General features: G+C 35.8%; 1 protein-coding gene across 39 annotated transcripts in view; it reads left to right on the top strand.

The window, feature by feature from the left end:
- Nrxn1 (neurexin 1) overlaps positions 1 to 13,434 on the top strand; it is a 1,037,700-nt gene that overhangs the window by 440,001 nt on the left and 584,265 nt on the right. For all 39 annotated transcript variants that reach the window (XM_051175288.1, XM_051175287.1, XM_051175279.1 and 36 more), the window contains one exon: positions 6,739 to 7,177. In XM_051175288.1, coding sequence (XP_051031245.1) covers positions 6,739 to 7,177 — 439 coding nt within the window. The remainder of the gene's footprint in view (positions 1 to 6,738; positions 7,178 to 13,434) is intronic.

Genomic DNA, 13,434 nt, shown 5'->3' with positions numbered 1-13,434 from the left:
TTGGAATTGAAACTTTTGCCCTTCATTTATTCTGGTTTGTGAAAGACCTGTTGCTAAACATACTCATCTCCCAGTTTCAAAATATTAGTAAACACTGTATTTTGTTGTTTCTGCTAAACTCCTTCAGTGTCCAACTAAAATCATCATTGGAGGAACTGCTGTGCACTTCTTCCCCTAGAACTTCCTCTTCCATATGTGAGCATCAACCTAGTTGGCAGCTAAGGCGTTTGTGTCATTGCCTGTAAACAGGCTATGATTCCCTCCTCTGACATTCCTATTCCAATGAAAGAGGATTAAAGAGAGGTACCTTTGTAAGGAGTAAGGTTTTTCCTCCAGCAGCTGGTCTGGTCCCGCAGCTGCTCTGGTCCCGCCGCCGCGTCAGCCCCAATTAACACACAGAGACTTTGTATTTGATATGATGCTCTTGGCCTGGTACTAGTTTCTTATCAGCTGGCTCTGCCTTAATTATTAACCCATTTCTGTTGATCTATGTATTTCCACATGGCCTCATGTTATCGGGGAATATGGCAGGCATCTCGTCTCCCCAGTCTCTCCATCTTGACTCCTCCTTATTCCTTGTCTCCTAGTCCCTCCTATCTTCCTTTCCTATTGGCCAACAGTGCTTTATTCATTAACCAGTATGAGAAACATTTACAGAATGGCATCTCCCATCATACCTTTCATGTACTGCTGGTAAGAGCCTCGAGTAAGAGACATGGTCCATTCATTCATTTATGTCAGCATTGGAAGAAGTGTGACATCTCGGTTATGGTACCTAGCGTAGGAGATGAGAAAAACTTTTACAGACCTCTAGCTTTTCTGAGCCTCAGTTTCCTCATTGGAAAATAAGAGGACTGATCAAGTTTACGTTTGGCATAAAGAAAATCCTTCTCAAACCTGACATTACAGAAATTCAACACAGAGTTTCTAAAATTCATGTCCTAAAGAAGTTATGAAATCATAGTTGTGAGAAAAATGGGCATCACTATTTCCTAGTCCTGATTGTTGTGCTGCTTACTGATCACAGCCTTGGAGACTGCTATAGGGGCCTGTTACCCTGGGGCATTGTCTCCATGGCCTTGCCTATTGTATGGGGGAAGGGCAAAGCACTGATGATTTTATTTTGTTACACTTTATGAAAAAGATACATAACATTGTCCAATTGTGTTCCAGACTACATCTCCACAATGCTTCAGCAAAATATTGTTGATTTTTCCCCCAGCCCAGATTCTAAGGAACTTTTGGTATAAATTTAAATGCCACAAGCTTTTGTTGAGAAATGTTCCCTAGAAAGAACCCCACCATTCCCCCTAATAACCTCCATCATCCTTGAAATCCCCCATTTTCCTCTAACAGTATTCAGTGTCTTGTATTATTTTTCTTAGCATTATATTTGGTTACTTTTTGTGGGGGCTGTATGGACTTGACTGTCCTTCTCATCACTAATTGTTCCTGGGTCAGCCCCATAGACGCAAGACCGCCATGGGTGGCACAGTAGCTCTACTAATGAGAATGTCTGTGTCTCATGATCCCGTTGGTTCTATGGCCTGTTAATGTCAATAAAATATTCATTTGCCTCTTTAAAGAAGTGAGTTCCAGAATAAATGATGGTTGGTAGAAGTTAGGGCAACAATGAATGCAATACTTGAAGGAAAGTGACATCCATTGTCTTAGCTTTTTAAATTGTCTCCCTATGGTGGTAAGAACATAGAAAGAAAAAAAATGAATTTTCTGTCTTTGTTCTTGATTACTTCTGTTTTGTTAAAAGAAACAATCTGCCTAGCGCGAAGCTTACTGTGTAGCCAAAACTGGCTTGGATTTTGTAATAGTCCTGTCTCTGTCTCCTGACTGTAGGAACCACCATACTTAGCCTAATTTTCTACTTTTATTTAGTCATAAAATAAGCAAGTTATTCTTTTCTTTTTCTTTATTTTTTTCTGTTTTAGCTACAGTCTATGTTCATTTGGACTGTGAAAACCTTTTAAATGCTAAACCTTGCTTTGAGTTCAATGCATTTGTAATATCAAATAAAGATAATCTTAGTGTTTTAGCCAGGAATTCTTAGGTTTAAATTACCATATCGTTTATGTTTATTTGGTTATTTTCATAACATTCACTGATCTGTGTTACATATCATTTTTTTTTTGAGACAGGAACTCACTATGTAAACTAGGCTACCCTCAAACTCCTAGATATCCAATTGCCTCTGCCTCCAAAATGTTGGTATTAAAGGTTTATACCACCATGCATTGCTACTTACCTATTTTGGAGAGATGTATCACATACTATAATTTATGTAGGTATTTTATAAATACTAGTAAATATCAACTTAGACTATTGTAGTTTAACAAATTTGTATTTAGTAGCACTGAAATATTATATTTGAATATATGTATCATTGTAAAATCCTTATATATACATATATATATATGTATATATATATATAATGAACAAATATTTAAAGGAAACTATTCTATCCTCAGTGGGCTACATTCCACTGGACAGGATACATGTATAGGGAAATGAATAAAATTACATTTTCTTAAGCATTTTACCTTAGTATATGAACAACAGTGCTTATCTGACTAAATTTCACATATCATTAAGACATAATTTTCAAATAATAAATTAATAATGTTGATATGAGTTTTAATACGTATTATTTTATTTCTGGGCTGTTCCTTGGACTATGCCAACCAAACAGAACTTCCTGCTATTTTGGAATAGCTCTTCTACTCCTTGCTTGTGGGCTACCCTTTGGTCAAGTTGTAGACCTATTCACTCCCATGCTGAGAAAAGGCATGGAGAGATCCTAGACAGGACAAAATTAAAAGCAAACATCCTCATGTATGTATTCTCAAGCATGGAAAGAAACTCCAGGATGGTTTTAAAGGGGACATTCATGAACTCTGGATAGGCTCTGCCCATCGCCATGCCTATGCATCTACAGGGCTTCTTTTATCACCCTGCACACTGTCAGTTAATTATTCAAATCCTTAATTAGTACATGGCAATTAATTCAAGAACCTCCTTGAAGTATCTTAACTGATGAATATCCTTATTTTTAAAAGCCCTCATTTGAGTGGTAAATTTTTCCCTAGTAATTTCATATCCCACCCCCCACTCTCTGTGAAGAACTGTGTCTATCAGCTGCCTCTGCAGAAAACTTTACCATACCCTCAAGGCATAGCTGTATATACTGAGGTCGTCTGGACTTCTCTTTGTTAGTGGATTAGTATTTCAGTTTGCTTAAAAATAGGGAACACTATCCCAGTATCCAACCCACAACAGAAAACCTTCAGAATGACAAATGAGACATTGTGTCTTTTCTTTCTGGCCCAAATCACATACATTAAGAGGGAAACCTCTCTAAGAATTCCCATGTATGACATGTCTTTCTTTTCACTTGTTAATGTTTGAAATTAGGATCATGAGATACACAGAGGACACTGAGCATAGATAATAGCATACAAATTAAAATAATATTTTTTTTCGATTGTCAGTTGTACATCCTATAACTGAAATTGTTCCTCCTTCATTATTGACCTATTTTTCAGGACTATTATCAAGATCAGGTACTATATTCAGTATTATCTGCCTCAAATGTCAGGTCTACACCTACAAACTGTTTTCTATTCTTGCATATTAATCTTAAAGAGACACTTTTAAAGTTCTTAACATATAAAAGAAAAGGGAAAGACATAATAATAGTGAGTTAAAATTACACAGCAGATTAAATACAAAACAGACAAACAGAAAGATAAAGCAAGAACATTCTAAAAGCTGCATCTTGTCTGTCTCCCTTTGCTGGTTAGGTAGTAGCCAATGGAGCAGGGAGGTAAAAGACAACATTTTGAATTCCCCCAGACCCTTGATTCTAAAATTTAAACTAGGTAAACACCAATGTAAACTTATACTATACTGTCAATTCAAAAGTGGGACTCAAATTTCTACATGAACAATTGTAAAGGAAAATAATCCTATGATTAAACATCATATTCTTTCTGAAAAGAAAAAAAAATAGCTTGCAGGTGAATTCTAAGAAGGCTTGGAATCCCTTCATTCACTCATTAGTCTAATTGAACTAGAGATTATAAAAGAAAATCTAACTTGGGTAATACAGGGTAATTATGGAATGTGGGTCAGATGAAGGAATCTCGGTAACCTGAGAGGAATGAGCCATTGTATCCACCTCAGATTGCTTTTCTGTTTTTCAGAGTGATCTTTCAGTGAGTGAAAAATGGGGAGAAAAAATGAACAGCAAGAGTAGGCCAGGAAAATACATTTTCATCTCTCCAGTTTTCACATGGGCATTATTCACTCCAGAAGTAATTCACACCCTACAAAATAACATGAACATGAGCTTTCTCAGTGTGTTGGTCAATATGTTCACAAACTGGATTCCACAAATGGTTAAACATTGTCCTTGAAAAATACATTTAAAAATATGGTACTTTATTTTTGAAGTTAGTCCACAATGTCACATTTTTTCCATATTCTACTTGCATGCCTAAATTTAATTATGATGTTTTATTAAAGTCTATAATCTGAGAATTCAGTTTGATAGAGTGAGGGAAGAATTTGATTCATCTGTTAGCAAACATTTATTGGCTGCCTGCTCTATGCCAAGCACTAACTTAGTACTAGTCAGCAGTAAGCAAGGTTCCTACTTACACAAAGGGGTAGATCAAGTTGGGAATTGATTTTGCATCCCTGTGGGGCGTATTTTGTATGGTTCACTCTGAACAGTATATTAAAGGGAATTTTCTTCTTTCTTCTAATATCTTCCTGAATGCCCTCATTACTAAGACACATAAAATTATAAAACTGCTACTAAAATCCTTGCTAACAGTTTTACCTCCAAATTTCCAGTAGATGATGTCCTATTCATGAGCTAGGACAACATGCTTCGTCATGTGAGAAATAAATCTGTGAAATGGACTTAAGTGTGTAGCTAATATGCTAGTATTGACAAATGGAGGCATTTGTGTCACTCAGATCAGGAAAGGACTCAGTCCTAATAAATACCCAAATTATCTCCAAATAGTAATATATAAACCACAAGGAATTATAAAAAAAAATAGCAGGCTGAATAGTGTGAAAGTCATGATGAAAGCTTTAAAAATCTCCCTTGAAAGGCATTTTTTTTTCAGTGCTAAAGATCTCCAAAGAAAGACAATCCTAAATCAACTTTTCTGAGGCATAATAATAGTTGTTTCTCTTTTTTTAAGACAGTATTCTCAAGAATTAGCGTAGTTCCTCTTTGAAATCACTTAAATTCATTTTCTCTTCTTTTGTTGTCAGTAGGTGCTTGTTAAACCATTGTACATATTTATTCAAAGAAAAAATGATATCCTGCTCTTCAAATTAATCCTTCCTGAAGCTAAAAGAAAACTGAAGCCACAGCCTCAACATTGTCTCTTGTTCATTTGATAAAAATCAAATATAAAAACCAATTATGGTTATGGATTTCATTTCCTAGTTTATTTTTCTAATGATCTGAAAACCATAGAGGTAGATTTTCAGCTGTGATAAAGAGATGACTATCTAGTCTCATGTAGGTTGATATAATTACTAATCTAAGTCTTATAATGCAGTTGACATTGCCTTGCCTTTACATAGATTTTCTCACGTGACTTTTCTTATTTAATCACTACAACTATCCCATGGAGTTACCTCTATGGGATAGAAATGAGAAAAGGGAGAGAAATGAGGTGTATAGTGATTATACTCTTTGTAATGCTTACATCTGAATTTGAACTCTGGAAGCTGGTTCTTCACCTTCATTGCTGACAAGGAAAGCTATTTACAGTGTAATCACATCCAAGAACTCATCTTTTCTCTTGGTTCAATTTGGCTATTCCTTTGAAAGAAATGCCTAATGACTTGGTTTTGTTGACAACATCATTTGTAAATAAATGAATTTAGAACCTGACAGTGTTGGTCTCCTTGAAATTTTCAGTCTCTTAAATGGATTTATGCTTGTCTTGATATAAATAACTAATTTGCCTTAAAGTCAGTATAAGCTGTGTATGTTGCATAAATGTGACTATCCATCATATGCATATTGTAGAGAAAATATATTATGTCAAAATACTTAAGAGTTTTGCAAATACAATATAATAGCTGATGGATGATATTAAGAGCCTGCCAATGAATTTACAGAGTGTGTTATTTGATGTCCCAAAAGCCCCGTGATTATCCTCAGGCAACCAGAACCACCTTTCCCATTTAGAAGAAGTGTGTTGGCCAACAACAGTATAGGACAGCATTTATCTGCCCCCCTCAAAAAAATCAAAAGTAAAGCAAGCACCACCACCACAGACTGATAGACTAGTGAAGACTGTTTTGTATGTCCTCCAACTGTGTTCATATATTAGCTCAGCACAGAGCACAGTGCAACACAGTACAATGGTATTTCAGTTTCAGGGTCTTTGGGGGGAAATTTCAGTGCATCAACTTCTCATAGTTAATTTGCAAAGGAAAGGTAGACAATTGATATATTCATATTACTATCTGTACCTACATACCTCTATGCTTCAGTTAAAAAAATTCAAAAGGTTTATGTTTGGTGAGTTGATAGCTAAAATTTATTTGTTTGAAAAAAAACTTTATACAACAAAATCAATTAATGTTTAGATTTTTTTAATGATCTACTTGAAAATTCAGTGAACTGCAGATAAATTATGCATATTCAAATATGAAATCTAGATTCTCACTGCTGTTCTCTACCCACAGGTTGTATATAAAAATAATGATGTAAGGCTGGAATTATCTCGACTTGCTAAGCAAGGAGATCCTAAGATGAAGATCCATGGAGTGGTGGCATTTAAGTGTGAAAATGTGGCAACATTAGACCCAATAACTTTCGAAACCCCAGAGTCTTTCATTTCTTTGCCTAAATGGAATGCAAAGAAAACAGGCTCAATATCATTTGATTTCCGTACAACAGAGCCAAATGGCCTGATCTTGTTCAGCCATGGCAAGCCAAGACATCAAAAGGATGCCAAGCACCCACAGATGATTAAGGTTGACTTTTTTGCTATTGAAATGCTGGATGGTCACCTGTACCTCCTCTTAGACATGGGGTCAGGTACTATAAAAATAAAAGCCCTGCAGAAGAAAGTGAATGACGGAGAATGGTATCACGTGGATTTCCAGCGGGATGGACGGTCAGGTAATTTAACATTTTACTGTTCTGTTACCATGTCCCTCCCACCCCTGCCATTCTGAAGAATTACATCCAAGACCTATTAAAGGTTTGCTACATTAAATATATATTGCCAGTTACTGTTTCTACTTTAACTCTTGATAAAATAAGGAGACTAATTAATCATGCTTTAGTATCAAAACCCAAATGATTAAATACCTTCAATGTCTTAAGCAAGCATTTCTTTTTAAATTAAACATACTCATTTATTTTACATCCAGACTGCAGTTTCCCTTACCTCCTCCCTTCCTATTCCTCCTTCAAACTCTTCTCTGCATCCTTCCCCCAATACATTCAATTCAAACTCTGTTTCTATTCAGAAAGGGGTAGTTCTCCCATGGGTGTCAAAAAAGTTGAGGTAGGACTAAACTACTTCGCTTGCATTAAGTCTAAGACAAGGAAGCCAGCCAAAGTGTCAAGGAAAGGCTTTGCTCCCACTGCTAGAAATCCCACAAATAAATCAAGATACACAACTGTGAGATATATGTATATGGCCTAGGGTGGTGCCATGTAGGCTCCCTAGCTATCAGTCCAGTCTCTATGAGCTCCTATGAGCCTAGCTTAGTTGTTTCTGTAGGTTCCTTATGATGATTGTGGCCCCTCTGGCTCATACAATTCTCCCTCTATTTCTTTAATATTTTTTCCCTAGCTTGGCTGGTGTTTGGCTGTGGGTTTATGCATCTGTTTCCGTCACTTACTGGATGAAGGCTCTCTGATGACAATTGGGATAGTCACTAACTTGATCACAGGATATGGCCAGTTCAGGCTATGCATCTACTAATTTAAGGAGTATTAGCTTAGGTCATCCTTGTAGATTTGGGAGAGTTTCCCTTGCACTAGGTTTCTACCTGACCTTGAAATGCCCTCCATAGCAAGATATGACACATCTTTCAAGAAATTTTATCTTGAATTTGTAGATGACAGAATTTACAGTTCTTATAGATTCAGTTATGTTTTTATGTCATTGGATGTTTGAAGGTACCCTGAAAATGCAATTATAAAATGTATAAAAAGTAAAACCTGCATGAAAACTCATCAGGATTGTGGAGAAATTTACTGTGCAAAACACTTTTAACATTAAAAATTACCTCTCAGCCAGCTTTCCTTTAGATATTTGAAATTCCAACAGCAAGTGTTAGCCTTGGTTTCATTTTCTGCCCTTTATTCCTTTATGAGGGTGGCAGGGAAATTTTCTCACAAGAAATAATATTTCACTGTACTTTAAAAGTTGTTCAAAGAGATTAGAGTTTGGCTAGTGTGAACTTTGAAGAAAGGAAAAAGAATCAGTCATGAAGATACCTTTTTATGAAGTAAAGTGAAGAGTTGGAATGAATATTGAGAAAGAGCTGGTATGACAGGTACCAAATAGGTGGAAATTCATAGCTCAGTGCTCTGACCTTGACTTATATCAGAAAAATCGATTTTTGATTTCCCTGGTTTGGGAAATTTTGTACCCTTGATGTCATTACCCTAAAATGTTTAGGTTGGGTTCATCTATGTATTTCTTATGTAAGTTATAAATGTTTACTGATTGGGATGCCAACAAACATTAAGAAACTCCACCCTGTACCAGACTCTCTGAAAAAGTTAGGACTTAATTTGATTAGTAGGAACTCTCAAATAAAAGAATTAAAATGAATGTGGGAATAAGGCATGATGGAGTGCTTTAATATATTAGATTATAGATGGCATGTATATCTAAAATGAAATTTTGAAAATGACTTTGAAGAAAGAGGTTTGACTCATCTTTTATAACATAATTTTAACTTATATTTTATAACAGAGTAGAATAAAACAAATCAGACTATATTGTCATAACTTGGAGGTTCAGAAAACTAAAAAAATCCTAGCAAATTCAGATCAGTTATACTTTATCTAGAAATGAATTACTAATATTTTAAAAATAATGCATGGTGAACATGAAGTTACTAGTTAATGCAAAGGAATGTGAAAACACTAAAGCCCTCTAGTACTCATTGCAGACAAATCTAAGCAGATTTGGATTTGTAGATATATCTTTTCAATCTATCTAAATTACATATATATGTATATATAGAGCCGTGCTTATATATAGTATGTTCATACACACAGTACATAAACACATGTCTTTCATACACACAGAAACATGCACCTAAAGGGGAAATAAAACCTGATGATTTTTTTCAGTGAAGCTCATTATAACCTTACCAATTATCGAATAAATGCCATAATTCGCAAGGCAGAAGATATCTATTGTTTTGTGCTTGACCTCTATTTTTTATTGTCATTGCTAAAAGTTTGTTAACTCTTGCATTTAAATCTTCATTGGAAAAATACCAAACCAGATAGCATCTACTCTAATTCACATAACTCTGTTGTTGAATCAATAGAAACATTTTCTAAGTTTATTTGCACATTGAAAGAACAAGTAAATCATGAGACTTTTGGTGGAATTCACTGGAAAGATGGAAGTTACTATGGTTGTTGGTATTTTAATAGAAAATTAATTTTATGTGATTATATCTCAAACAAGTGAGTTGAAACAAGCAGTATAAAAACCAAAGCCAATTTTTGCCCTTCAACAGACTGAAGAAGGTAGCTCACCTCATGCAAGCCTCACTCAGGGGAACTTAATGCCATTTTAATAGCTGCAGCTGTTAATATTTTATATATAGTATCTTAATAAAGTTCTATATTTTCCCACTATATTAATATGGCATAGACCCACCCTTTAAAATTTGAATGAATGTATGTATGTATAGTTTCATTTTATCTAAATAATATTCATAATTTTGTCATTGAAATTCAAGCATTTGTAGCTGAGTTCGAAGCAATAAACATGGAATTTCAGAGTTAAATTCACCCACTTTCATATCAGTTATGTTCAACGGTTCTATTAAAATGATTTTATATCACAAAGAAAATTAGTATGGCTATTTCAATAGCATCGTGTGGGCTGCCTTCTTACAGTGATAAAGGAGGGCTCATTGAATTCCCTGGGCAATCCCAAGTTAAATGCTCAAAAGCGTTTAAAAGACGGTATTATTTGGGTTGTTAAAAATACAGGGACCAAGCCTCTGAGTTATCTGCCCTGCTTTTTTGAGATAGGGTTTCTCTGCTCTAGCTGTCCTGGAACTTCCTTTGTAGACCAGGCTGGCCTACAACTCACAGGGATCCACCTGCCTATGCCTCCCAAGTGCTGGGATTAAAGACACTTGCTACCACCACTGAGCCTGAGTTACTTTTTTAGCAACTGATGTCATTGATTAGATACTAACTCAGTACAAATATTATAGAGCTATTTGATGTCAGTGTAACTACTATTTTTCTTGGTCAGAGGTAAAGCTAAAGTAATAGTAGTGAAAATAGCTGTAATTTGAATATTTCCAAAACAATTTATAAGGGAAATTCAGCTAAGGCAAAGTATAGTTAATTTGTTTCTACATTCATAGTTCCTAATTTTGGGGGGCATGAAATACAGCTGAAATTAAAGGCATATACCTTCAGATACACCTCTATTCATATATTCTCTATCTGTCTCTGTCTCTCTCTGTATCTCTCTCTGTCTCTGTCTCTCTCTTATCTCTCTCTCTCTCTCTCTCTCTCTCTCTCTCTCTCTCTCTCTCTCTCTGCGTCCTCTCTCTTTCTCTCTGTCCACACACACATACAAAGTAGGACATTGGCACATTGTTAAGATACTCCTCAAAAGATATCACTTTTACATTTGAAGAATAGTAGCAATTTTCTTTGTAAATGAAATTTCTTTAATTTATAATCTCATTTAATTGCTTCATTGAAAGCCATTTATACAATATAGACTAATAGGCACTGCCCTTTTATAAAGACAGCAAGTACTTCTGAACCTAGACAACTGAAAATATTCAAACACAAAGATCAATTATTGTTAGATAACTTCATGAGCCTGGTACAGGAACAACAAGCTTTGATGAGAACAGGACTTTGAGTTCTGTTTGTTCACAAGATCCCTATATTGTTAAGAAAACATTTAAGGTGAAGGAAATTAACCAAGGTGGAAGGGACCATCTCTCGGAGTACTGTGCCAGGTAGCAGTCACTAACAAAGAAGGCAATCACTCAGACCACCCTTTTGCCTAGTCGTTCATCCCTGGGTCCTCTGTTCACACAAAGGGGTATGTGAGACCCTTAGAGGATGAAAAACACTACATTAATTTGAAATTTTTATGGAATTTTATTATGGGGAGTGGCTTGCGAGCACATTTATAACATATGAGATAATATAATTAACTAAAAGTGACCTTCACATGTGAAGCAAGGTAGTAGGTAGAGACATGGAAGGGACATGGACAGCTAATGGGCAAGTTCACCTCACAACCTAAACAGAGGACTTACCTAATGGGTTGATCATGCTTTAGGTTCCATTTAAGTGTAGTAAAAACTAATGACTAAGGGAAACACTTGATTTTGAGTGTTTTACCCATCTGTGATATAGTTTCCAATCCAAAATGTAGAGTAGAACCACACACTCTAATTGCCCCATTTTTATGGAACTTAACCTCATCAGTTTCTACAGACAATGTAGCTTCCTTCTGCTGCCTACAGAGCTTACAATCAGTGACATGGAAGGTGAAGCGCCTGAGTTATCAGCATGGGGCCTTAACAAACCCTGAAATTAGCTGGCAAAGGAGGAGCCATGCAAAGTCCAGGTTTGATCAGGTGGATTCCAGTACACAGTGTAATCCTGGAAAAGCAGTTATTCCCTGTGCATATCTTAGCTGCTGCAATAAGAGCTCTTGGTTTTTGAGCTAATAAGTACAGTGTAAAGGTTCATATCCTTGCCAACTTTGCAAGACAGCATTTTAACACATCTTTCCCAGCCCTCCTCCCCTTGCAGTCCTCCCTGCTCTCAGCTGGTCCCAGCTGTGACTCTAAACAACTGCCCAGGTATTTAGCTAAAGAGTGAATTGTTCTACAATTAGGATGAGGTTAATGACTATTTTCTGAGGGCAAGAATATTGTTTAAATTTGTGTTGAACTCTTTGGCTCAGTCAAGGATACCCTCTCAAGAATTTTCATAGCAAACTGCCAGTCATTTTTTTTTTCCTTCTCCCTTTGCAAACTATCATTACACATTGAAATCAAAGAGAAAACTCATTATTCTTGTCAAGTTCTGCTTATGTACAGCAGGGCACAGCAGATTGTATCAGCGGTTTTCATGGGTAAGCCTACATTTAACAGCTAAGAAGCCATTGAGATTTGAATTGAAGTCATAGATTTCTAGTTTAAGAACTATAAATTATAGAGGGAAAGGCCCAGTCTTTCTCCAGAGCACATAATTAGGAGTTTATAGTAATCACTATTCAGTGTGAATAGTGCTGGCTAGATCTCTATTACCAACACTGATTTATGTTGTACCATTCTTGACTCGCCACACTTAGATGGTTCTGCTTGGACACACATTAGATGAGATCTTGGTTTAGATTATGAGGTGAACTTGCCCCCTAACTGTAAATGTTCTCCATGTCTCTGCCTATTACCTTGTTACATTCATTAAGATATTTTTTAGTAAATTATGTTAATATCCTCTATTGTAGAGTTGTGTTCATAAACCACTACCCATCAGTGGGAAGACTGAAAAACATTATCAATCATTTGTTAATTATTTGGCCAAATAGGATCAACTTGATGTTGAATTTTTATATCAAATTTTATTAAATGGATGTTTAGATTTACTTACTAAAGGGAGTTCTATTTTCTCTATATTTATAGCAGTTTTGATTTGTAAGCCTTTGACGATTGTAAATGTGTACATATTTATATTCTTGCTGCTATACTATAGTCATAATGGTCAGCCTACTTGTTTAATTTTATTTTTATAAGGTCTTTTTTATTCAAGAATATCTGAGCAATAGCATTGGGAGTTATACAACCCACAGTTGGAAAGGAGGCCTCACAACACAGTTGTCTAGGATACCCAGACCCTCAGGGCTTCATTTATAGGGAATACGGGAGCAAATATTGGTAGTAGCCATCTGACTTCTGCTCCAAGCACTTAAGTGTGTGTTCTTACTGTAAAGACACAGGCTGAAAATCTCAGCTGAGATGAAGATATCAAGCCATCCTCAGCCAGCATGAATATACATTCCTTATCTAATATATTTTCCTTATTTGGCTCATTTTAGGATACTATTGAAATGGAATGAGTTGGTGAAGGAAGTGTGTGTCCACTCATGATTGATGTTCAGTTGATTCGCTAGAATATTTTTC

Source organism: Phodopus roborovskii, unplaced genomic scaffold (assembly GCF_943737965.1).
Source record: "Phodopus roborovskii unplaced genomic scaffold, PHOROB, whole genome shotgun sequence".
NCBI classification, from domain to species: Eukaryota; Metazoa; Chordata; class Mammalia; order Rodentia; family Cricetidae; genus Phodopus; species Phodopus roborovskii.
Note: the sequence above shows the minus strand (reverse complement) of the source record. Positions and strands in the feature narration are given on the sequence as shown.